The sequence below is a fragment of the Sebastes umbrosus genome, chromosome 18, assembly GCF_015220745.1.
Source record: "Sebastes umbrosus isolate fSebUmb1 chromosome 18, fSebUmb1.pri, whole genome shotgun sequence".
NCBI classification, from domain to species: Eukaryota; Metazoa; Chordata; class Actinopteri; order Perciformes; family Sebastidae; genus Sebastes; species Sebastes umbrosus.
This window is the reverse complement of record NC_051286.1, coordinates 1,068,751-1,094,980: the sequence shown is the minus strand read 5'-3', so window position 1 is coordinate 1,094,980 and position 26,230 is coordinate 1,068,751. Positions and strand designations below refer to the sequence as shown.

Genomic DNA, 26,230 nt, shown 5'->3' with positions numbered 1-26,230 from the left:
ATCATGTTAACATTTCATCATGTTAACATTTCATCATGTTAACATTTCATCATGTTAACATTTCAACATGTTAACATTTCAACATGTTAACATTTCATCATGTTAACATTTCATCATGTTAACATTTCAACATGTTAACATTTCAACATGTTAACATTTCATCATGTTAACATTTCATCATGTTAACATTTCATCATGTTAACATTTCAACATGTTAACATTTCATCATGTTAACATTTCATCATGTTAACATTTCAACATGTTAACATTTCAACATGTTAACATTTCATCATGTTAACATTTCAACATGTTAACATTTCAACATGTTAACATTTCAACATGTTAACATTTCAACATGTTAACATTTCATCATGTTAACATTTCAACATGTTAACATTTCAACATGTTAACATTTCATCATGTTAACATTTCAACATGTTAACATTTCAACATGTTAACATTTCATCATGTTAACATTTCAACATGTTAACATTTCAACATGTTAACATTTCAACATGTTAACATTTCATCATGTTAACATTTCAACATGTTAACATTTCAACATGTTAACATTTCAACATGTTAACATTTCAACATGTTAACATTTCAACATGTTAACATTTCAACATGTTAACATTTCATCATGTTAACATTTCAACATGTTATCTTGGAAAGACCACATTGAATTTATCTGTAAAAAGACAAAACAAAGAATTTACTTTCTGCGCCGCCTCAGGTCTTTTGGGGCGAGTAAACAAATTCTTCTTTTGTTTTTTAATTCTGTGATTATGAGTGTTCTACAGTGTTGTTATACTACATGGTACAAAAGTTTGTCCACTATTTTAAATTCAAAACCGCTCCACCAAATGAAAATCTGCTCAAAGATTGTAGGTCAACCCCTTGAGAATTTCCCTGTGGATTGAGCGTTTCGATACTTTTACAGTATTTATATACGACTTAAACCTGCTTTATAATAAAAAAACATGAAAATCTCCCTTTTCTATAATATGGGACTTTTAAAGGGACTGTTTGTAACTTTTTAAGCGTATAAATGTACCGGGTCGGGACATATACGCGCTCGCGTGTGGCCGGAGTCTCTGCTCCTCTGCTCCTCTGCCTGCCTTCACTCACACACCACGCTCCTTCTTTCTCTCTCGCTCCACCTCTCACGTGCATGCTGCTCACTCCACACTGCAGAAGAGTTAGTTTAGCTCTGAGAATATCTAGTGAATGTTCAGTGGACGTTTGTGCAGAAATAACTGCTGCAGCTCCTCCAGACCAACAGAGGTTTCCCATGTCTTGTGAAGTGAGAGCGATGCTCCTTCATGTCTATGTAGAGCGAGCACAAGCGCCAGCAACAGGACGCTGACTTTAGTTGACTTAACGGACACAGGTGTCGCTGTTAACGAGACATTTAGGATTCTAACTAACAGTCCCTTTAAGTGAATGGGATATTATTCACATGATAGCTCTACTGATATTAATCTGTGAGATACTGATAAATCTTTCCCTTAAATCAGTGACTCTTTTATACCTCCGAGTGATTCATCTGTCATACTATAGACAATCTTTGCCTGGTCCCTGCCATTGACTTTCATCAGGTAATTCTGTGGCTCCATCTCCTGGTGGAAAGACTCCATTACCCACAGTGCATTTCAGGGGACTTGACCTCTTTAACTTCTTTAAAAAAGAAAATAAAAATTTCTAAATAAATATAAAAATTCTATTAGACATTTAGAATTTATTAAAAAATTTTAACAGACCCCGATTGATTTTTTTTGTTTTTAATAATTTTATTTTTCTTTCCTTACATTTTATTTGTTGTTTAATTTGTTTTATTTTTATATATTTTTTTGTACTGTGAAATATTGAACTTTCCAAACAAAGTATTGCGAAAAACAAATCTTAAAAATAATTTAGCCAGAGATGGAAGAAGTATTTAGATCTTTTATTTGAGTAAAAGTATCAATAACAAAGTGAAGTATTATCTTAAAAATATACGTATTATGCAGAAAAGCACCAGAATATATTATATATTATATTATTGGATTATAATTATTGATGCATTAATGTACTTTGTCTGCAGTCTTAATCTATAATAATACATCCTAATTTATTAGTTGATTATATTTTGTGTTATTAATTAATTAATTAATTAAAAGGTACAATATTTCCTTCTGAAATGTAGTGTAGTATAGAAGTATAACGTAGATAACGGAAATACTCAAGTACCTCAACATTAATAAATCTACTTAGTTACTTTCCACCACTGAATTCATACACACAGTTTTTAATTCCTTATATAAAATAAAATAAATTTACCTGATTTAATATAAACATTTTATGAAGAGTGTATAACTGGACAAAAACAAAATAAAAACAGAACAGCTGTATCATTTTCTACAGTAAAGTGTAAAAGTGTAAAGTGTTATTATCTCACTACCACTGCAGTAAGGTCTCTTCCTGAGCTGCTGTATGTATAATAATAATGATAATAATAATACATATTGTTCCCATTCCAGGCGCCGTTATCTGCATCTATTGTCCGGCGCGGCGCTGCAGCCGGCTCAGAGTAAACACTGAGGCTCGGTTGCTGCGGTGCAACAGGAATCCTGAGGCTCACAGATTTGGCTCTTAATGTTTTCAGAACGACGACGACGAGAAAAAAAACATCTCACTTATACCAGAGCACAATGACTACTGAAGGTCAAAGGTCACATGAGGGAAGGAGAGAAGTTAAACTGCTTGATAAAGTAAAACGCAGCATTACAAAGTAAGACTTTTATTCACATAGTGCAGAATATACATAGTTATTTATGTGTTATGAATGTAAAAATACCATAGTTGATTAAATATAACCCTGAGCAGTGGAAGAGGAAGTATTCAGATCCTTTTGGTATTAATACCACACTGTACAAAATACTATGTTACAAGTAAAAGTCCTTAAGTCCTCAAAATGTTACTTAAGTAAAAGTACAAAAGTATTATCATCAATTTACAAAATAAAAGTACTCATTATGCAGAATTTCAGAATAATATACATTATGTTATTTGATTTAATATTTAAGTAAATATTTTTTTATTTTATTTTAATTTAATTATGTTTTTATATTTTAATATATTGTTTAATAAATTATGTTAAATTTAATTATTGATGTATTAAAATCTTCATCACATTAATGTTGCAGTTGGTAAAGCTGGAGCTACTTTTAATGACTTTATATACTGCTGTGTAGTTTAATCTGTATTAATATATCACAATTTATTAGTTTATTTATAGTCTGTATTAATAATCTACATCTGAAAAGTAACTAAAGCTTTAAAATACATATAAGTTAAGTAAAAAGTACAGTATTTCCCTCTGAGATGTAGAGTAGAAGTAGAAAGAAGCAGAAAATGGAAATACTCAAGTAAAGTACAAGTACATCTTAATGCAAATATTTGTACATATTTTTAATTTTATTACTTACTTATATTTTGTTACATATATTGTGTTTATATTGCAGTATTATGTACATAATTTACATGTTACATGTCCTTTATTTATGTTTATATAAGAGCAACAGTAATGCCCCACTGTACGTCTACTTACAAAACAATACTTGAGTAAATGTACTTAGTTACTCTCCTCCGCTACTGTCTGGATGGAAATCACATTATAGTAAAATATAACTTGAAACATGTTTAACAGTGTTAACTGGTCCCAGTTCACCCAGTGAGCTCCACCAGTTAGTTACCGGCTCGGTCACATTGTGACGTGAAGGAAACATCTGGAAACATGTAAAATGTGAAACAGAGTTCAACTTGGTGTTAACGGCGTGAGAGCATCCGGAGGTCTCAGCTCCGCGGCGCCTCCTGCTGCCTGGTTACGTTCAGCGATCTCCTGCAGCAGGACGCCGTTGGAGAGTCTCCACTTCCTGTATGTGGGCGCCGCGAGAGACGGGTCGGTCAGGATCTGCTCCAACGCCAGCAGCTCCGACTCTTTGGCCTGAAGGAAGGACGGACACACAATGATGTTAATGATCCTCTGATCATCAAATGTACTTTTTACTCCACTACATTTATTTGACACTAAATGTACGCTATATTTAGAATATCTTTGTTGGTTTACTTTGCCGTGGACACCTATACAATCTATGTTTCCAACGTGGAAATGAAGCAGTTATCTATACTCTCTCGCCAAAGCCACCAGACTCCACTGAAGAAAACAGTAATTTTACGTCTCAGAACATTGTTAGTTCGGATTCACCAAAGTCACAAAATAACACAAAGAAACTAACCGATGGAAGCAACGATAGACGAGCAACTGCTTCCTTTATACATATAAAACATGTGTATATATGATATGATGCAGTACTACTCTATACTACTAATCCACCCAGTCGTATATAAAGTATAGTATCTGAAATAGGCTCCATATGATGAACTACAACATTAAAATACTCTTTTACGTATTCATTAGTCAAATTAATATTCTGTAATAATACAACACTTTCTGAATAATGAGAAATTTACTTTTGATATTTCATGTACATTTTTCTGATAATACTTCTGTACTTTTACTACAGTAACATTTTTAATTCAGAATTTTTACTTGCAATGGAGTATTTTTAGACTGTTTTTTCTATTATTTACTGAAGTAAAAGATCGATTAAGATGATTTTTGGTAATAATATAAACATGTTTTATTGATACCTGGGGGGAATTCATAAGCTACCCAGCAGTATGTCGTATTAGCTGCACCTTTACCAGCTGCAACATTAAAGCAGCAATAATTATAATCTAATAATACAACATGTATTATTCTTATATGTGCCATTCTGCATAATGAATACTTTTAAGTATATTTTGATGCTTAAACGTTTGTGCTTTTATTTCAGATTTTGAATGCGTGCGTGTGACTGGATCTGAGGATGTGAATACTTCTTCCAGCTCCTGGCTCACCTTCAGCGTGCTGCCGAGGATCCGGAGCAGGTGAAGCTTCTCGTTGACTCCGTCGTTGTGACATCGTCTGACGAACGACGCTCTGAAGTCCCTCCGACTGGACCGTCCAATCGGAGACAAGCTGGCTGCCTTCAGGCGGTTGTAGAGGCACTCCATCTCATCAGGTGGCTTCTCTGGAAAAACAAAGAGAGGAAGAGGTCAGTGAGTTAAAGGAGCACCCCGCCGATCTATCATTTCACTCTCACAACACTGTCGGACTGGACAGTTTAAAAAAAGAAGAAGAAAGGATAAAAATGGATGCAGCAGAACCAGAAATATCATCTGTTTTATTCAACACATTCTTCTTCCTTGTTGAAAACCTGACGCCTACATTACCCACAATGCAACTCAACCACTGACAGTTCAGTCAGGAGATTCAGGTGTGTTACGACAAGGAAACACTGGGAACGTGAGCGGCGCGGGAGTGTCGCGGAACTTCTTGCTTTTTATTTCAGCGCCCGTGTTAACAGGTTATATATTTTAGTTCACGTTCCCAGGATCCGTCGTTTCCACGCTTCCCACTCATTGTGTATGTAAGCAGCCGCGCAGTGCATTCTGGTAGCGTGGCGGCGCGTTTGAGAGACAGGGCATCACGTCGCCCAGTACTCATTTGCATAAAGTTGAGGTCTAGGCTAGACACTAAAGACTTTATTCTACTATTAAAACATTATGCAGTAGAGCTCCCCAACACCTGGAAACAAACTGATGTGTTTAATGTAGTAACCAGATGTTTACCGTGGACGACCTCCTCTTCTTCTCTTTCCTCGCCGACGTGCAGCAGAGGGACGGACACTCCTCCTCCTCCTCCAGCTCCATCCTCGGGGATGTCCAGCCAGGACAGGCGTTCACTGTCTCCGTCTGACTCTTTTCTTCTTCCTCTTCTTCTGTCTCTACTCAACGTCCCACCCTCCGAGGTGCTTATTCCTCTTCTGTCCTCACCGGTCGGTGTGGGGTCGGTGCAGGTCGACGGCTCGCCGAGAGGCTGAAGGACTTCTCCCTGTGAGAGAGCAGGACGATGGGACGTCTTTAACAGACTGTGAGAGGAGGAGGAGGATCTGAATAAACGTCTTTGTGTCACACTTTGTTACTCACATTTTCAGAATCGGCTGTTTCCTGGTCAGAGTTCAGAGAACAGGAAGTGGACACGCTCTCGTCAGCGTCCTGATCGCTGCCCTCGCTGTAGCACTCTGAACACAGACAGACAGACAGAGAGACAGAGAGGACATAAACAATCATTTACAGTCAGAAATACATCTAAATTTCAGGAGGAAATATGGGAAGAAGTGGTTGAAGAACAGTAAGATGTAGAAAGGAGAGAGGAAAGATGGGAAGAGTGAACCATAGTTTAAACTTCAGCACATGTACTTATGTTTATGAATGTGTATTTAGTTGTATTCCTGTGTACATTAATACTCCTGAATGTGTCTGACCTTCCGTGTTGATGGGTTCACACGGCTCTGCTGCTGTTGACAGCTGACTGATCCACCTGCAGACGGACACACGGACTTTAATGCTGCAGCAACGTTCAACATGATGATAACAGCAGTGACTCATCATCTTCACTTCACAGCACGAAAACAAGAAGTAGATGAACAAATGAGAAATGATAAGAGGAGGAGAAAGAGGAACCTTCTAAAATCGTTTCCCCACATGGTGAGCTGACGGGGGTTTCTGCATGATGACGCTGCTACATGTACAGTATCTATACATCCTTATAGTCGGCGTATTAACGTTACATACAGTAACTTAGATGGCGGTCGGCGTGCTCCCAGTTTGGAGAAGCAGACAGGAAGCTAAGCAACGTACTGCTGAGGACGCCACGTTAGTTCAGATCAGAAAGTCACACAATAACACAAACTAACCAACCGATGGATGCAGCGGTAGAACAGCTACTCCTGTTCTGAGAGGGAAAATTACTGTTTTTATGAATGGAGTCTGGTGGCTTTGAAGAGAGCGTTATAACGGCTTCAGTTCCCCGTCAGAAAGGGCTGTCTGACGGCGAGGTAAAGGGCCGTCTAACGGCGAGGTAAAGAGCCGTCTGACGGCGAGGTAACGCGGTGAAAATATTCTAAATATAGCGTCCACGTAAACTGATTTATTTTAATACGTTCACAGACGCTTTACCTCGCCGTCAGACGGCCCTTTACCTCGCCGTCAGACAGCCCTTTCTAACGGGGAACTGAAGCCGTTATATCGCTGTCTTCAAAGCCACCAGACTCCATTCATAAAAACAGTTATTTTAAAACGTGACACGGACCCGCCGCTTTAAGTTAGCTATAGATGTTCATGTTCCTCAGAGGATCAATCCCAATAATGGTGTTTACCCCCTTGACCTTTCCTCTAGCGCCATCAACAGCCCAAAACTTTGTACTTGTACATTAAAAATTTGGAATCCATTCAATAGTTGTTGAGATATTTCAGTCTAAAATATTAGTTTGAATAATAAAAATGGCCTTTTCTACCTCGGGTACAAATCCTCCCAGCGTTACTAAGAATAAGATCAAATGAAACATACTCACTTGTTCATGTCTGTGAAGCTCTCTGCAGCGATGAAGATAGTCACAACCAGAGGATGACTGGCTGTTATGGCACTGAAACGCAACACAGAGGTTAATAACCAGGATAAAGATCAACAGCAGTTTCAGACTGACCTCAGACAGACGACTATCACTGCTGCTGGTTTCTGATTTGCTGCTCAGAGAAACTAACTAACACGTCGTTCTGTTTCTTCTTACTGTTTCTTCTTGCTCTGTTTGGCCGGTTCGATGGTGAAACCGGACAAGTTGATGAATCCTTCAGCTTTCACCGCCTGCAGAGGACAGAGATACTATAACACCTCAGAGACGCTGACAGAAAACAGTTCAACAAAACAGTCTAACACACAGTTAAAGCTCCAGTTCCTGTGAGATCGACGTCGACTCTCTGTGGTTTCAGCCTTATCTTTGATGTTTGGTCTCAAGTTTCTTTCTCATTGTCTTATTGTTGTTATTTTTGTTGTAACTTGAATTTAATCAAGATCAGGATCTGTTATGCAACCTGAGAATAAGAACTATTTACAAGACACCATATAGTTACTTAAAAACAACAACAAACAAACCTTAAACTTAAACTCAACTTAAAAACTTAAACCTTAAAAAAACTGAAAAAAACAACAACAAAAAACAACAACTTAACTTAAAAAACAACTTAAAATGAACTTTAAAAAAAAATCTAAAAACTTAAACTTAACAAAAACAAAACAAACAGTCTTAAATTAAAAAAATACAACTTAAACATAACTTAAAAAAACAAATTAAATGCAAAGTTTAAAAATCATAAACTTAAGAAAAAAACTTAAACTCAACTTTTAAAAAAACTTAACTTAAAAAAACGTAACTAAAAACAACATAAACTTTAAAAAACAACTTAAACTTAAAAAAACTTAAACTCAATTTAAACTTAACTTAACTTATATATGAAAGTTTACTACATAATCAGTTGCCGTAACGACCTCCAGATTATGGGGTTCTATGGAGAACCAGCCTGGCTGTGGCTCACCATCTTGTCGGTGTACCAGTACAGAGAACTCTTCGTCAGGACGAACCAGTATCTCTTCCATTTGCTTCCCAGGAAGCTGCGTCCCTCCTTCCTGCGGAGCAGCCAGCCCTGACAGTCCACCACGCCAAGATCTTTGACCGAGACCCGCCGCCGACTCATGGCTGCGGTCGATCCTGGAGGGGACGAGAGAGGACGGAAGGTCAAGTATAACGGAGGCGATTAAGGTACTCTTAAACATCAAAAACACAATCAGTCATAACTCAGTCAAATCTGAGCACACACACATGAAACACATACTTTTAGATTCAGGGTGACTTACACTTTCTGAAGATATCATTATCTCAATAAGCATCCATAAATCCACTTAGAGATCACAGATCAAAGACGCTCCTTATTACTCCAGGACTTGCCTGAGAATCTTCAGGTTTAGAAGTTTTCTTCAGTATCGCAGTAATCCAGTGATAATTGTGTGTACATCTATGGCTTCATTGCAAACATAAACTGCTAATGGATCATTCAGCATACTTTTAATGATGCCAAAATGTAAACAAATATAGTCTAAACCAGTTGTAGCCCTCAGTGTAATCCATAGCAACATTATACTTCCTGTTTACATCCCCCAAAGCATCAAGGGAACTGTAGTTGGGAAACGTAAAGCATGATTATTATCCCAAAAGCAATTTAATTTCAGTTGTATTTAAAGTTAGTCAAGAACTAGACAGCTTCGTGCAAAAGGATGAAATGAAATGTAAATCTGAAATAGTCAAAGTCAAGGTCCATTTAGTAGCTGCTCTGGAGCTTTCAATTAGATCTCATCTTCCTCCTCAGCCTGTCAGCCAACATGGTTGAGAAGTCCTTCAAATACTACTGTTTTCTCTAACTATACTTTTAGTTTATGGTTTCATTTGTCCATGTTTTTAAATATATTTCTGCCACTAAGATGTGAGGGGAATAATAGACTTCTGTTTGCTCAAAATATAAAATTAACATTCAACATTTCTTTGTAGAAACAAGTCCCCTGTTACTCTGGATGATGCACACTGTACTACCCATAATAAAAGTGACATTTTATATTCACTCTGAGAGAATAGACCTTAAAAAGGAGGTCTTACCTGCAGCAGTCTGGACGTCCAGCCGTTCGGTGTGTTGGTTTGCAGCAGATTGACGCTCAGCAGAGGAGGAAGCTGCTGACTGTGAGAGTTCATACAGAAACAGACCACAGAGTGAAAATCACCCCTCACATATAAAAGCATATACCCACACCGTCCTTCCTGTTTCACATGTTCTTCACTATGACCCTTCTGTTTCTCAGAGGCTCTCTGTCTGCACATCAGCTTCCTCTTTGTTCTATAGAAATTAAAACGTTTCTGCAGAGATACTGTCGTTCCATGCGACACTTTGTTTTATTTGGTTTCAGTATGTTCGACTCAGTGGATGTTTGATCTCACGCAAGCTGCCTCTGTCTGTCTGTCTGCAGCCAACAGCAGCTTCACACATCATGCACTAAAAGCTGTTCTTGCATGCAGATTTGATTGGTTTGAATATTTTATGTCACAACTTTGGAGCCACAGCAAAAAAGGAATCACTTTGGTTTTTGGTTCATGGTCACATTCTGCACCAGACTTCATTTAAAATATGTTAGTTTTAGGTAAGGCATGGGGGATTTTACTATAATTACAATGATTAAGAGGTTACTGTTAAGTTCAAATCTCACTGCAGGTCTGGACGAGAATAATTAATTTTAGTAAATGTAAATCAGTTTGTCTGAAAATATAAAAGTTATTGTTTTGACAACTTATGTTAATTTTTTTTTTTACTTACAGTAGTTGACATTGTCCTCCAGGTGGTGCCATCAGCCCTGATGAATGGAGATAATAGATCCTGTGACTCCTGTGACATGTTGACCTGTGTTGACCTGAAACACATGAACACGCCTCCACGGCTGCAGAAAAATGTGATTATTCTTATTGATTATTATATCGAAACTTAAAACCTTCCTATTCAGCCAGGCCTTTGATTATGAATAGTTATTATTTGATTATTTTATTCACTTATTTTATTGTATTTAAGTTGTATAATTTTATTAAATTTTGTTGTTATTTTATTAAACACTTATTTTATTGTATTTAAGCTGTATAATGTTATTCTATTTTATTAATCACATATGTTATGATATTTAAGTTGTAAAATTGTATTCTATTTTTTGTTATTTTATTAATCACTTATTTTTATTTTTTTGAATTACGGAGCAGGAAGTCCGCTTTCTGCTGATGTGACCTCTGACCCCTAGCTGTGTTTCTACACTGGTCATAAAAGAGTCCAGGATAACGGACTCCAAACCAAAATCTGAACGTTTTATCGCTACTATAAGAAGGCAATTAAAATTTATTATGTGTTTTTATAACTTTATTATGGACCGATGAGAATTTATTCTGAATGTTTATTACTTTTTCTTTATATAGATGGATATATATTTTTTATTGTTATTATTTATTTTATTTAGTTTTTTATTTTATAAATGTACCCCTGACATGATCAGGGTTTGTATGTATATTCTGTTGATGTATTTATATTTTCTAAAATAAATAAATAAATAAAGAGTCCATGTTTGATATTCATGCATTTAGAGAGCGGTCACACATGCGCGAATGCAGGCGAGCGACCATCGGCTGTCGAGGCGATATTCGCCTGAAAGTTCATCAAAGTTAAACCAAACTTCGAATACAAAGACGCGAATTTGCTTCGCCACTGGAAGCGAATGTTTTTCTTCTCTTCGCTCGCATAGAATGGAAGTGGACGGGAGGCGAAACGTTAACTTCGCGCATATGTGACCGCGCCTGAAACACCGTGAAAACTAGAACTAAACAGACACAAACAGAAGAGTTTAAACAACAAAACAACAAAGAACAAATGCTCCGTCTCTTATTTCCTTATAAACCAAGTCTAACTGTACTTAAATAAGGTCAATGAATGGCTTATTACCGTGTTCGCCTGGCAGAACAGCAGGAGAATGTTTAGGTACGGGTCACACGGTCACCCGACAACAACAAAAACATCATCATGCATAAAACAAAAATAAAACATTAAAGACTTTAACTCACAAAAAAATACACGAAACTACAGTAAACATGATGTGTTATAAGTGCATAAAATAAAAATAAAATAAAAAATATGTTGCACATTATTAACTTCCAGTGTTGTCATGGCAACGTGTGTACAGCGGTCATATCAGCTTCCGGTCCAGCCTGGGTCAAAGTTAGAAAGGGAGTTTATATAAAGGGAAGCGTCTCAGGCGTCACTTCTCTGTTCGCTCTTCCTCCTTTAAGAAGCAGCAGAGTCTCAGTAAACAGAGAGAGAAACCATGAAGCTCCGTTTACATCACTCTTTATTTATAACAGCTGTGTTATTATTCTGTGTTGCTGCAGAAAACCTTCAAGGTGAGTTCAACCAGGACACGACTACTTTATTTACTCAGTAACATTCAGCATGCAACGGGTTTTAGATGTAGATCTGACAGCTCTGTTAGTCTGAATAATAATATAGGTTTTAATAGTTATATGTTGTTTAAATGTAGTTCTTATGGGACTGAATGTGTTGTTTACTTGATGTTACCTGTTACCTGAGGTGATCTTTTACCTCCTGCCTGTATGTAGGTAAAAGATCACCTCAGATCACCCGGAGTGTGTCTAAAGGTGAAACTCCTCCCAAAGATCAGATACATGTTATAAAGACTAATAATTTATTTTGCTGACCTCATGCTGATGCAGGATCAAAGGTGTAAAACTACAATGGAGCATTGTGATGTTATTTCTATTTCCTTTATATTTAACAGCCAGTTCTTTAAAGGTCCCATATTGTAAAAAGGAGGTTTAAGTGATATATAAATACTGTGAAAGTATCAAAACACTCAATCTACAGATAAACACACACAGCCCGTATTCACAAATTGTGCGTTTGAAACAAACCGTTAGGATTTCTGTCCATTTGTGATGTCACAAATATACAATATTTCGAGAATTTCACAGTTTTAAAGGGACTGTTTGTAACTTTTTAAGCGTATAAATGTACCGGGTCGGGACACATGCGCGCTCGCATATGCGCGCCGCTCGCATATGCGCGCTCGCGTGTGGCTGGAGCCTCTCCTCCTCTGCCTGCTTGCCTTCACTCGGACAGCGCGCGCGTACTCCCTCCACCTCTAGACGTGCATGCTGCTCACTCCACACTGCAGAAGAGTTAGTTTAGCTCTGAGAATATCTAGTGAATGTTCAGTGGACGTTTGTGCAGAAATAACTGCTGCAGCTCCTCCAGACCAACAGAGGTTTCCCGTGTCTTGTGAAGTGACGGGGCTCTGTAGCGAGTTACTTTATCGCCTCGTTACCGACCGGGTGCCGGTGTCTCCCGTTTCCTCCAGCCGCGGTCGGGAGGCTGAGGCGGGAAAAGCCAACACTAGGATCAGCATTGATTCATGGAGAGACCTTCGTCTGGTCAGCTAACATTACTGCCAAGCAGCTGAAATATAGAGTGATATTGTGCTTTTAGCTGACGTGTGTCTCCTCACTGTGTTGAGCGATGCTCGTTCAGGTATATTTAGAGCGAGCACAAGCGCAAGCCCGGCGCTGACTTTCGTTGATTTCACGGCCACAGATGTCGATGTTAACAATCAATTCTGAAAGTTACAAACAGTCCCTTTAAATGTAAACATTCTAAATGTGTCACAGGAAGTAGACATGGCCCCAAGCTGTTTCCTAGCAACGCAATTTCATTGCAATTCCGTTGAAATGCACTAAAACGGAGCGTTTCAGACAGAAGGTGAATAGAGGTATATTCAGGCAGACAGTATGAGGAAAATAATGTGTTATTTGAACATTATAGTATGTAAACATGTTCTAGTAGAAACACAAAATAGTATGAACCTGAAAATGAGCTGATATGGGACCTTTAACATTTGTAATTGTAATCCTGTTTTTTAAATTTTTTTATTTACTTTTTCTTCCTCTAGCATTTCTTGTTTGGAAATAGAATTATTTTCTTTCTTTTAGATATTTAAAAAATATATTCTTGTCTGTTTGCTGTAAGCTTATACAGCTATCTTTAATTTCACTGTTAGGTGGGCTCCTTTTACAACCTGTGCATCTATTGATGTTATTGTATTCCTCTTCTCTTTTTGTTTTTTTGTTTGTTTTTTACAAAAGGAGCCATTAAAGCATTATGGCAACCTGAAACTGCAGTAACGTGAGCCGTAGAGTGTGAAACCGTGGCACCGCCAGCTGCTAAAGTAGTGTTATTATGGTATGGATGACCTCTGAGGGAGGCGATAATTTGCCGTTGAAAAAAAGGTAATAAATTGCGATGTATCTTATCAGAATACGTTTAAAATCACAATAAGATCGTATCGTGACTTAAGCATCGTGATAATATCGTATCGTGGGGCGTCCGGTGATTCCCTGCAACATACGGAGGAATTATATTTGTTACTCAGCTATAATACATATTTTGTCCTCGTTAAATTGAGCTGATAAACTGCATTACGTTATGATTTTGATTCCACCCTGACAGCACCTGACGTCCACACGAAGCTGGGCAGCCTGAGAGGTCAGTATGTGAGTGTAAAGGGGAAGGAGACCGGCGTCCACTCCTACCTGGGCGTCCCGTTCGCTAAGCCCCCCGTGGGTCCGGCTCTGAGACTGGCTGCCCCCCAGCCTGTAGAGGCGTGGAAGGGAGTGAGAGACGCCACCCGGCAGCCAAACATGTGAGGCCTTCGTATACTCCAGCTGTTATATACCACATCATGTCCGATACTCACTGAGAGAACATGTCTCTGTTTCAGGTGTGTTCAACACAGACAGGTTTCTATAGATATGCTGGAGCAGTTCGGTGAACTGGTGGTAGACCTGCCCGACATATCAGAGGACTGCCTTTACCTCAACGTTCACACTCCTGCAAACAGAGCTCACGATGCCAAGCTGCCAGTAAGTCGTAGTGCCGGTAAAACCTGACGTAGGTTTCTGCATGATGACGCCGCTACATGTACAGAATACTGTACATACAACCCCACTTTAAAAAATCCGAACTAACTCTTTCAGTTATTTCCACTTAGCAGAGCTAACGTTGACTCAGCCAGTGCTAGCGTTCACATTATTCATAACCTTATTGATTAGCTCCGATTAGCTTACTTTGGTAACCTACATCACTGATCTCTGCTAACGGGTGAGTGGGAGTTTCCATTAGGAACGTCTTTGTGTGATGTTTTATGTAGTTTGAGGTTTTCATGAGCTCAGACAGAATAAAGTGAAGATGTGATGGAGGTCTTTCATTACCTCACCAGGTCATGGTCTGGATCCACGGCGGAGGGTTTGCGATGGGGTCAGCATCGATGTATGACGGCTCCGCCCTGGCTGCTTACCAGGATGTGGTTGTGGTTGTGATCCAGTACCGCTTGGGACTTCTGGGCTTTCTCAGGTAAAAAAGACTCAAATCACGCACCCCATTCGACTGTTATCAGGCCATTAAATAGGTATTGTCTGTCGCTATAAGCACCATAGATGTGGGTCATTACGGGGCCTACTACGCCTACTATGTTGTAAAAGTGAAAGCGAAACTTAAAAGCAACACGTTCTAACATGTAAAACTAAATGAAACGTCACGTTTTGGTTTCACTTCTTTAGGTTCAGGCAACAAAAACACTTAGTTAGGTTTAGGTAAATGTTTTGGCCTAAAATAACTACGTTTGAAAAGTGAAAGTGAAACTTGTGAATACAACCCATCCATTGTCCTCGACCTCCACCGCATATGGAGTTTCACGCCGTCTATACTACGGTGCCTGACTTCCGCTTCTGCTACTGACATAATTACTACGGTCACTAGAGGTCGCTGTCGTCTTCTTTTATTCCTTCTTTCGGTGATCGACCATGTGAATAGATGATAAAACCTACTACTGGGTGTAGTAGGCCCCTACTGACCCACATCTATGAGGCTTATAGACCCCTTTTCTGTTAATAAACATGAGGACGTATTTTGTGGGCGGAGTGGAGGCAGAATTTTTTAACAATGGCTGAAGAAAATTCTAGTTTCTCTCACATGTGCTGTCACTCACTCTCCAGGATCACCAGTGGTAGTTGAGAAAGTTAACATGAACCAAGGGCGTATAAATCTTTGGATGTCTATAGTTAACTATCCTTCAGTAAAGTCAGTCAGAAAGAGAGTCGGACAATATCGGAGAAGCGCTTCAGAGACGGAGAGAAAGGGTTGCTAATAGTTTAGCCTTCTGCTAAGTTGCTTATTAGCAACATTTACTCTCCGTCTCTGAAATGTGATATCTGGATTCTGGCACCAACAACACAGCAAAGGGACATTTCAGATGTTCAACTTCTGCCCACTGCTAGTGTTAGCCTCCAGTCTTTGCTTTGTTTAGCCTCCAGCTAACACACAACACAAAGAGGGTCTATAGCGACCGATAACACCTATTTAATATTCAACAGTCTAATCAGCTGAATCACTAAGCACAGTTAGAATGAACATACTGTGATTATATTCTACTCCTTTGGATTTGATCTGTGCCACATGTGTTCAAAAATGTAAAACTGGGTAACTTCCATCCAGCACTGGAGATGAGCACATGTCGGGGAACTTTGGCCTGTTGGACCAGGTTCAAGCTCTGAGGTGGATCCAGCAGCACATCCACAACTTTGGAGGAGACCCAGGTTTAGTGACCATCTTTGGGGAGTCTGCTGGCGGAGTGAGCGTATCCCTTCTGGTAAGGATCAATCTGCAGATAAAGCACTTTAAATAAAGTATTGCACAGTTAAATCACTGCAAAGTCACTGCTGTCCACAGAAGCTCTAATTCTTTGTGTTGCTTGAATCAACAGCTTCTGTCACCGTTGTCTGACGGCCTGTTCCACCACGCTATTGCTGAGAGTGGCACTGCTGCAATGGATGTACTCATTGTAAATGATCCTCTACCCATAACGCAGGTTATTACTTTTTAATTCTTCAGTGCACAACATTGAGAGTATCACAACACCATATATTTGTTTTTAGAAATTGTTGAGATGAATCCCACATATCTCTCCTCAGGTGGTAGCAAATATATCCGGCTGCAGCCTCGAGAGCACGCAGAAGATCGCTGACTGCATGAGAAACGTCAATATTAACACTATTGTGGATATGGGACAGGTGAGATATCGTATGCAAAACCAGAGGTGTGGACTCGAGTCACAAACTTTAGACTCGACTTGACAAAATGAAAAAAGACTTACTTATTTAAAAAGTCAAGCAATTCATTTCCTGAATCAACTAACGTGAACACTATTCATTTCTAGCAAGTCGACACTTAATTCCCCAGATCCACTTTGTTTGAACCAATCAGAGGCAAAGACAGCATCCAATCAGGTTGCAGTTACTGAGCGCCAATTAGAAAAAATGATAACAAAGATATTGCAGCATGCAAAATGTGCAGGTCGAAAATGACTGATGGCATTATATTTGGTGACGGGCGCATTATGACTTGTTTAAGACTTGAAACTCAAAGTTTAGGACTTGGGACTTGACTTGGGACTTTGGTACAAAGACTTGTTGCATGTCTATGAAATGCTCACTTGTATATATTTACGTTGTCTTTAACGTTTCTTTTCACACTTTTTTCTCTCTTCAGGGTGAATATTTGAGAATATCTGTAAATATTGACGGACTCTTCCTGACGAAACCGGTGAACGAGTTGTTCCACAAACATCAACTACTCAAAGTCCCGTATCTGACCGGCATCAATAATCATGAAGGCGGCTGGATGCTTACTGCTGTACGTGTGAATGCTGCTGAAATGTATGTGACTGAAGTTTAGTTCTTGTTCATGTCTGAACTGTTCATTGTCTTCCTTCAGTTCTTTGCTCCTGCGAACTGGACCGAGGGAATGGACCGGGAGCACGTCAAGAACATGCTGTACATGTTCTACCCTAACGTAAGGCCGACAGTGCTGAACATCACTCATCACTCTGCCACATCATGTTCACACTTATCTGACCATGTATTGCTCATCCTCTCCAGCCTGACGATGCGATCCTCAGAGATCTGTTGTTAGAAGAATATATCGGAACCGGTGAGGATCGTCTGAAAAACAGAGACGGGTTCACTGAGGTGATCGGAGACATGATGTTCTTCATCCCAGCCATTAGGGCTGTTAACGCCCACAGAGGTATCTTATTTACACAACATTATACAAATCTATTTAAGAGCCATTGTTATATCGAGATGTAACGAGATAGTTCTGTTCGTCCACGACTAGATGCAGGTGCTCCTGTGTACCTGTACGAGTACCAGCATTCTCTCAAATTACTGCAGAAGAAAAGGCCGAGCTTTGTCCGGAGTGACCACGGAGATGAAGTATTTTCAGTGTTAGGACTCTGCTTCACAACTACCCATGTCAAATTAGGCGGTAAGTGCAATATAAAAAAACACTATTTCAACAGACCACCAGAGATCTGGGTTTTCTCTGCGTTTTACAAGATTACCTTTATTTTAGATGCATGCAATGAAGAGGACGAACAGATGGGCAGAACCATGATGAGCTACTGGGGCAACTTTGCTCGCACAGGGTAGGAACTCAAGTTATTATACCATAGGCTGTATATAAAGATGGACGACATGACAGCTCCCCCTGGTGGCTGGCTGCAGTATAGCTCATAAACCCCACCCCTCCATGTTAGCGGATGGGACATGGGTCAAACTAAAAAGTCAAAGTACACGTCAGATACATTTTTCCCAAAGATGGTTTCTGTAATTTTAGGTATTTCTTATCACGCTGATGTTTGTTCAAATGTTAATTTTTCTGATAAATTTGGTTTTAATAGAGAACTGCAGGGATGACATAATTTTGTAGACAAAAACCCCAATGGGATTGTTCCATTGGGTTTTGGATTATTGCAGAAAATAAAATGACGTCAAAGCTTCAAGATGGCAGCTCCTGTATCCGGGATATTTTGGCTTCACTTTTGTTCAGTGGGAGGAAGTGGAGACGCGTCATCCATCTTTATATTATACACATGGAGATAAGACTGGGTTATGATTTATAACTGTGTGTGTAGGAGTCCTAATGGGGACGGCCTGGTCCACTGGCCAAAGTACGGAGCAGAAGGAGACTACCTGTCTATAGATTCAAAGGAGCAGGTGACGGGTCAGCACCTGAAGAAGGACCGGTTCGTCCTCGTCACTCAGACTCTACCGGAGAAGAGCCGACAACACATGGAGAAGGCGGAGCGCAACGAGCTGTAAAACAATCACCTCGCCTTTCTCTTTTTTATTGATTCCATCTTTAACCAAAAAACAAGTCAGTCAAAAATGTATGTGATGATGATAATAATAATTTAACAAATTGAAGTACTTTTGTAATACTTTTTGTAGCCTATACAAAGCAGGAGATCTTTTCAAAATGTGTCTTTAGAAGATTTTCAAATCCTACAGCTGAACTTAAAAATCTGTGTATGATGTGGCGAGTCAAAACTTAGAGTCGGGTGAATACCATGTAAGGGATAATGTACAGCGAGCCGGTCATTGTTGTGAAATATCTCCCAATCTGGGGGGGGTCCCCAGGTCGGGAACCAGTGCCATAAGTCATGATACTTCTACTGTGTTTGCCCACATATTTAATATCTCCTTAATAATCTGGATTCAAATATGAAATAAAAATCCTCTGAAGCTGTTGTGTGAAATGCTTGTGTGGTATTAAAGGTTTACAAGCATGTTATCTGTATGAAATATAATCTTATAGCAAGTTGTAATCTTTAAAGAACCAGTGTGTAACAATTGGGGGGTCTATTGGCAGAAATGGAACATAATATTAATGAGCATATTTTCTTTAGTCTATAATCACCAGCGGTATATCATATTCAGCAAGTCCTATTCACGGTTGCAAATGACAATTTTGGGGCTCGTCCGGGATGCCTACATGAGCTTTCCCTGATATTACCTCTCTGGGTCAACTGTGCACAGCCAGAGACCAGGTCCTGGAGGCTCCTCTGTTGGTTCCTTTGTGCTGGATTCAAAGGTGCTGCTGTGCTCAATGCGTGGCCTTTTGACAGGGGTTGACGTGAGGAATGGTAGTTGGGGGTTGGCGCCAACATTGTTCATGGAGCAGCCCAAGAGGTTGAATCGCTAACGTTAAACAACGTACAAATAAAAGATGCACAACTGTAAGACACGTGGCAGGTGGATAATGTAAAGCTATTGCTAACGTTATAACAACAAACCCTTTGAATATTGCATGTAAGCCAAGTAGCCTACATTATTTTTAAGTTAGCCTAAAGCTACTTACTCTTAAAGTAGGAGAGGCCCTGATGGTCAGGGAGAGAGAGACAAGATCCATCGTACGCTCTGTGAAGCAGTCTGCTGTAAAATGCCTTAGCCATAATCTGAAGCTGTCACAGATACCAAAGTGAATAAATTCAAACCAGAGGACCCATAACTTAAAGTTATATTGGGCGAAATGGAACAAAGTTTGAGGTTGTGAACACCCAAAGACACGCCAACGTACCATACTGTTGCTAGATCATACGGGAAACCAACACCATATTCCTCAGTCCTATTATGCGATACGTGCAATACGTTATTACAAATAATATTTAAACAAGCTATGAGTAAAAACATAAATGAATGGCATACCTTGACTCTTCGCTAAGTCCCGCCCCTTGTACGCAGACTGGCCAATGATAGTGTAGCATCAGTCAGCTCCGACTGGCTCTGCTTCAATCGTTTCAGATGTTCATCATTTTCAGGCTGGTCATGGTTAAATATTTACACGTCGTGTACATGCATCTTTCAGTAAACACTAGATTTCTCTAGTCCTTTATCAACATTAGTGTACTTGATGGAAAGCTGAAATCTTTCAAAATAAATTGCACTTTATTTTTTATATTTTTCACAAGTTACAAAGCATCACAGAGGCATCATACTGCAGAGCTCTGGAACAAATGAAGAATGATACCAGTTAAACTAAGAGACTCTTACAAAATACTTAACAGGACAAAACCGACTCTTATTTGCATGTAGTTTGGCAAAACAAACAGGATCGTCAAAAATGTAGAAATCTGGAAAAACATTAAATTGATGAATTTTCCCCTTAAAGTGAGACTGTAACTTTTGCTGTACAGCGACAATTGTGGCCACAAGTGGTAATTACAGGATGATAACATGATGGATTTTCCTACATTTCCCATGATTCCTTTCAGCCATCTTTAGGTGACCCAACTGAAAGCCAAATGGGATCATATGCAGAAAATAAAATCAGGAAACTGAGTAGTTATGGTAACGTAAAGTAACAGTGTTTTAGTGCTTATAAATTAAACTTTTTATTTGTAAAATGAAGAATTTTATATTTCTTCTAAAACTTACATCGTCTCACTTTAAATAGAAATGTTATGTTCAGAAACCAAAAATCAGATATTAGAGAAATAGTTTTTTTTTTCACTTATTTGCACATTTGTATCCAGTAAAGAACCTGCAAGGTCGCCTCTGAGATATTTACAGTTTCACTTACTTGATAATCTTTAGCTTTCGTAGCTCTTGCATAATGTTTGTTAGTATTAAGGCACCGAACATGAACCAGAAACACTCTTTACAAAAGAAAAAGACCTTTGAGGAAACTTAAGGAACTCCTCGGATTGTAAACATCAGAGGATCCCAAACGGTTCCCTGAGGAACTCCATCAGAATGGTTTTCATAATGGTACATGAAGAAACCTCAAACACACTGGAGTTCTTCAGAGAACATTTAGAGGAACCACTGAGGTTGTTATTATGCTGGATCCAAGTCACACGAGTAAAGCCAGGCGAAAATTGACTTGGCTCTTGGTGTGAACACAGTGTTAGAGTGCAGTAAGCCTCACCTGAAATACTTAACATCAGTTAGTTTTACCTGAAATTTTAAGCAGCTTCCAGCATCAAAGTATCTGTAAGTCAAACGACGGCAGCAGCAGTTTTCAGAACGAACTCAAGTGCAGGTTTGAGATTTAACATTTAAGGTAAAATCTCTAAAAGAACAACACAAGGTTTTGGAATTTAACACTTAAATTTCACTCTAAAACTAAAATATCAGCAAAATCAGAGAACATTTTCTCTTCAGCTTGAACTGCGAGGGTTCATGAGTTCTTCAGTTTGAGTCCATCAAAACAATTTAACTCAGATTTTATACAATTTTTATACTATGAACTGTTACAGGAGGACATCTTTTAGTTTTTTATATACAATGGCTGCATCCGAAATCTCATACTGTGTACTAAATACCCTATATGTGTACTATTGTTCAGTATACTTTTGTGTGAATAAACAGGCGCTGAGCAGTAATTTACGTCGTCACCTCCTGAGAGCCTCCTCGCCGGTTGGAGACAAGTAACCATGGTAACCCGTGCCAACATCGTGTGATCAAAACAAGGATTGTGAGAATCAAAGTCTGAATTAATTTAAAATATAAATTACGCCTAGCAATGTGAAATCTTATACTTACAGTTAAATCAAAGAGTTATTGATGTTACAGAGCTGTCGGTCAACGTCTGTTATGAACGTCGTCGTCACTACCGCATCGCATTGTGGGATATTTATGCCGCCGTAGTCTCCAGCGTTGCATACTGTAATATTTCACCAGAAATAGTATGTAATTTGCGAATTATTGGTTTAATATTAAGGTTTCGGACATACTAAAATATCTCACATACTGTTTTAGCCTAATAAAGAGCATGTTAGTATGACATTTCGGACGCAACCTTTAACTTTAAGACTGCTTTCTTAAAAATGCACGCAAGTCATAAAAAACCCTGATGGTAAACATTTTATCAATGATGTTATTTACCATGCTTCCTTTGACTGCTAAGGTATTTTGTTACTGTATTTTTAAAACTATCATTAAATCATTTCTCCTCAAAAACAAGTTTATATTGTAATTAATGTTGTAACAAGACTTTTGTGAAGCGTCAGAAATATTGAGTAACAACGTTGAGTATTTCTTTCTTGTATTTTTACCTTCTCTTAAAGTGAAAAGCACATCTTTGCAGTGATAAAATAAAAACATATTTACAGATCAAGATACGAGAGGCACCAGCGGCTCCTGAGACTCGACGCAGCAGCTCTGATGTTTAGAAATGCTTCATCATTTTTAAACTAGAAATACACTGAAGTTTGATTATTTGCTCTGTGAATCTGAACTTGTCAGGTGAATGTCAAGGCCTTCAATAGTTTAGATTTACTGATTCTATTTCTGTTTATTGATTCTTGTCGTATAAACTTGAGCTAAAGACGGCAAAATCTGTTGAAAACAAAAACCAGCATCATTTTCAGCAGATTCAGGCTGCCGTACACAGACATTATGAGGTATATTTGAGGGGTTAAAAGGCCCAAAATAACAAAAGTAGAACTATTTTCTGTTTCCATAAACAAGCTGAATGTTTTCCAACTGTTTTCCCTGAGTCTTACGTCCTGTATGGAAGCTCAGCAGGTCCAAACTTTATTTTTTATATTAGAAACTGGTTCAAAGTCAGAACTGGTTTGGATATTTTAATAAAGTGTTACCAACTATTTTTAGTTAAGTGCACAATTTGGATGTTTTACTTTTGTAAACTCAGCATCACTGATGGATGTGTAACCTGATCACACAGAGTTCACCTGGTGCCAAGTTCAACCACTGGAGGTCAGCAAACACAACATCTTCAAAGTTTGTTCTTTAGAAGTAGAAAATGTGAGTAAACAGGTGTCAGAGTGGGAGAGATGATCAGCTCAACTGGCCAAACAGAGCTACAATTTAATAAAATGTTCTATTATAAATTATTTTAATGGGAAATTAAACTGACAAGCATCAACATGGAATCTCTAGTAAGATGTTCATGGTGATAACTGACATGAAAAAGAAGAGCTGTGACTAACCTGTCCTGGTCAGAAAAACGACTGACTGCTGCTCTGTGATGTCTTTTTCTTCTTTGCTTTGACTTTTTAAAATCTCCTCCACCATAAAATCTTTCTATCATGTCTGCTGGATTTCACTGTTAAAACTATTTGCTGAAGGCTTTGAGCTTTTAAAAAGCATCCTGAGGATCAGGCTGAGAGTCCAGGACCTCCTGTAGGAGCCACATGATGAGCAGAATGTGTCATGTCTGATAAAACGTGTGTTGAGACGTCCGTCAGTGGCTGAGCAGCCGGAGACGAGCCAGCCAGCCTCCGAGCAACGACGTCGACGGTTTCGTTACAGGCATAGGAGGAGAAACGGCGGCAGAGGAGGAGGAGGCGGCAGGCTTCTTGGACGCTGCTTCCTGGTAAGGGATGGTGGCGCTGTTGTGCAGGTTGGCGTTGATGAAGCACTGGCTGCCTCTGATGTGGTCGACGCCGCGGACAGACGGGTGTCCTCGGTACGGCAGAGGGAAACACGGCTCCTCCTCCGTGATGGTGCTGATTCCCTCGTTACTCAGATATCTGTGCAGGATGTCCTGACCTGTTCAGGAGACCAGACGGGAGCAATGAGGAAACAACAAAGAAACAACGAGGAAACAACGAGGAAACAATGAGGAAACAACGAGGAAACAATACGGAAACAATGAGGAAACAATGAGGAAACAACAAGGAAACAATGAGGAAACAATGAAGAAAAAACGAGGAAACAACGAGGAGGAAACAACAAGTAAAGAACGAGTAAACAATGAGGAAACAATGAGGAAACAACGAGGAGGAAACAACGAGGAGGAAAAAACGAGTAAACAATGAGGAAACAACAAGTAAACAACGAGTGAACCATGAGGAAACCATGAGGAAACAACGAGTAAACAATGAGGAAACAATGAGGAAACAACGAGGAAATAATGAGGAAACCATGAGTAAACAATGAAGAAACAATGAGGAAACAACAAGGAAACAATGAGGAAACAACGAGTAAACAACGAGTAAACAATGAGGAAACAATGAGGAAACAATGAGGAAACAACGAGGAAACAATGAGAAAACAATGAGGAAACAACGAGGAAACAACGAGTAAACAATGAGGAAACAATGAGGAAACAACGAGGAAAGAACGAAGAAACAACGAGGAAACAACGTCATGTGACTTCATTCAAGAAATCACTTGCATATAAGAGTCTGTATGCACATATTAAATAGCAGTACTAAATAAAGAACTTACTAGAAGCAGACTGACATTGAGAACGTTTCAAGGTGATTGTTTTAAAGATGAAGTCACGTGTAAATGACTCAACATGACACAGCTGCCAGCAGTTCAGTTCAGTCTCTTTTGTTAAGCGTCAGTGGAAACAGTCCACCTCTTAATGTGTCTCTGTTTAACTTCCATTAACAGCCCGCTATCTCGGACAAACTGCCAAACACACATTTACATCCACACGGTCGGTTCCTCAAGGTGAAGCTCTCGGGGTTAATAATCCACGAGGTAAAAATTCAAAGCACGCGGCCCGTCCTGTCGCTGTTTGTTAACGAGGCAGACAGACGACACATTACTGATAAACGCCTGGCTGAACCAGGCGGAGCTCACCTTTCCTCCCCTTTGCCCCGGGTCTGGAGGACGGGTCCACTGAGAACGACTCCACCGGCATGGAGACAGGTCGAGGTTTACCTGCAAACCGCCCAGACACAACAACAAGTTACAATATGAGCGGAGATAAACATCTCTATCTTGTTTTAAAAGGCTGTTAAAGAGAATATTTGATGTTAATGAGGTCCTCAGAAGTATAGATGTGTGTGTGTGTGCACTCACAGCGTGTAGATGATCTCTGTCTAAGGGACACAGGGATTGATTGCTGGGGGTCAGGTGGGGGGGCGTTGATGGACGTCCTGTTGTCGTCTGTAAAAGTGGAGCGTCGCCGCACGTCTGCGTCCAGACACGAGTTTGGAGACTTCGGCCTCATTTTCACTCCCGAAGACGCGTTGATGTTCCCGTCTCTTCAGAGGAACCGGACGGGAGGAGGATTAAAACTTTGAATTATTGGTTCCACGTTATAACTATGATAAACTATATATATATATATATATATATATTAATAAATATATTTATATGATATACTGTAATCAGAGAGCTGCTGAATCGGTGAGGTACTCACAGCGGTATGTAAGGTGCTGCAGGCGGTGGAGGGACGTACAAATCCAAGACTCTCTTGCCAGGAGCGTCGGAGGTTTCTGGCTGTCGAGATCTGTAGAGACCCGGAGCTCCCTGAGACGTCTGGACACAACCACAGAAATAATCTTTCATTTAATTATGGAAACAGAACACATTTCTCAGCTGTATCTACTTCTAGTCGGTGTTTCTGTGGAGCTTTTAACAACGTCTCCGTCACACAGCAGAGGAGGTCATGATTCCTCTACAGCTTTCGGTGCTCCAGGAACCTTAACCCTAGCCCCAACACACATCAGACATCACACATCATAATGGTTTAAGACATGTTTAGTTAGTTTCACTGCAATTTACAGTTTTCTTAACGAATAAGCGTCCGGGCAGATGAAGTGTGAGAAACAGAGTTACGGGGTGGAAGGTGTATTTCTTGCTTTATTTATTTATTTGTTTATTTGTTACCTCAATGCAGAAAATGAGGAAGGGCGACACCGGCATTTCTTTTTTTTAAAGGGCGACCAGCGCCCCCCAGAAGGTGGCGCCCTAGGCGACCGCCTGTATGTCCTTTATTAAGACGGCCCTGAAGGAGGGAATGATCCCTCAAGCCCTTGTGCCTCACTTTAAAACAAGTT

General features: G+C 39.4%; 2 protein-coding genes across 2 annotated transcripts in view; one reads left to right on the top strand and one right to left on the bottom strand.

Moving 5' to 3' along the window:
• Nucleotides 1-3,455: 3,455 nt before the first annotated feature.
• cnksr3 (cnksr family member 3) overlaps nucleotides 3,456-26,230 on the bottom strand; it is a 51,981-nt gene continuing 29,206 nt past the window's right edge. Inside the window, exons 10-24 of the mRNA XM_037751460.1 lie at nucleotides 25,591-25,709; nucleotides 25,248-25,432; nucleotides 25,026-25,106; nucleotides 23,677-23,981; nucleotides 19,480-19,664; nucleotides 14,160-14,220; nucleotides 9,633-9,711; nucleotides 8,521-8,693; nucleotides 7,719-7,792; nucleotides 7,503-7,574; nucleotides 6,414-6,469; nucleotides 6,076-6,170; nucleotides 5,719-5,980; nucleotides 4,945-5,117; nucleotides 3,456-3,988 (exon numbers count right to left, since the gene is read on the bottom strand). Coding sequence (XP_037607388.1) covers nucleotides 3,800-3,988; nucleotides 4,945-5,117; nucleotides 5,719-5,980; nucleotides 6,076-6,170; nucleotides 6,414-6,469; nucleotides 7,503-7,574; nucleotides 7,719-7,792; nucleotides 8,521-8,693; nucleotides 9,633-9,711; nucleotides 14,160-14,220; nucleotides 19,480-19,664; nucleotides 23,677-23,981; nucleotides 25,026-25,106; nucleotides 25,248-25,432; nucleotides 25,591-25,709 — 2,109 coding nt within the window. The 3' untranslated portion in view covers nucleotides 3,456-3,799. The remainder of the gene's footprint in view (nucleotides 3,989-4,944; nucleotides 5,118-5,718; nucleotides 5,981-6,075; nucleotides 6,171-6,413; nucleotides 6,470-7,502; nucleotides 7,575-7,718; nucleotides 7,793-8,520; nucleotides 8,694-9,632; nucleotides 9,712-14,159; nucleotides 14,221-19,479; nucleotides 19,665-23,676; nucleotides 23,982-25,025; nucleotides 25,107-25,247; nucleotides 25,433-25,590; nucleotides 25,710-26,230) is intronic.
• LOC119476884 (fatty acyl-CoA hydrolase precursor, medium chain-like) lies at nucleotides 11,797-19,213 on the top strand. The gene is made up of 13 exons (XM_037750500.1): nucleotides 11,797-11,957; nucleotides 14,077-14,269; nucleotides 14,348-14,489; nucleotides 14,846-14,979; nucleotides 16,120-16,273; nucleotides 16,388-16,492; nucleotides 16,596-16,694; nucleotides 17,173-17,316; nucleotides 17,398-17,475; nucleotides 17,562-17,709; nucleotides 17,800-17,949; nucleotides 18,037-18,109; nucleotides 18,599-19,213. The coding sequence occupies exons 1-13, from the start codon at nucleotides 11,882-11,884 to the stop codon at nucleotides 18,783-18,785; spliced, it is 1,683 nt and encodes a 560-aa protein (XP_037606428.1). The 5' UTR covers nucleotides 11,797-11,881; the 3' UTR covers nucleotides 18,786-19,213.

Coding starts and splice junctions, on each gene's coding strand:
- LOC119476884 (XM_037750500.1), top strand. CDS start 11,882: ATGAAGCTCCGTTTACATCACTCTTTATTTATAACAGCTGTGTTATTA. Junction 16,493..16,595: donor ATCCTCTACCCATAACGCAG/GTTATTACTTTT, acceptor ATCTCTCCTCAG/GTGGTAGCAAATATATCCGG. Junction 17,317..17,397: donor GCGGCTGGATGCTTACTGCT/GTACGTGTGAAT, acceptor GTCTTCCTTCAG/TTCTTTGCTCCTGCGAACTG.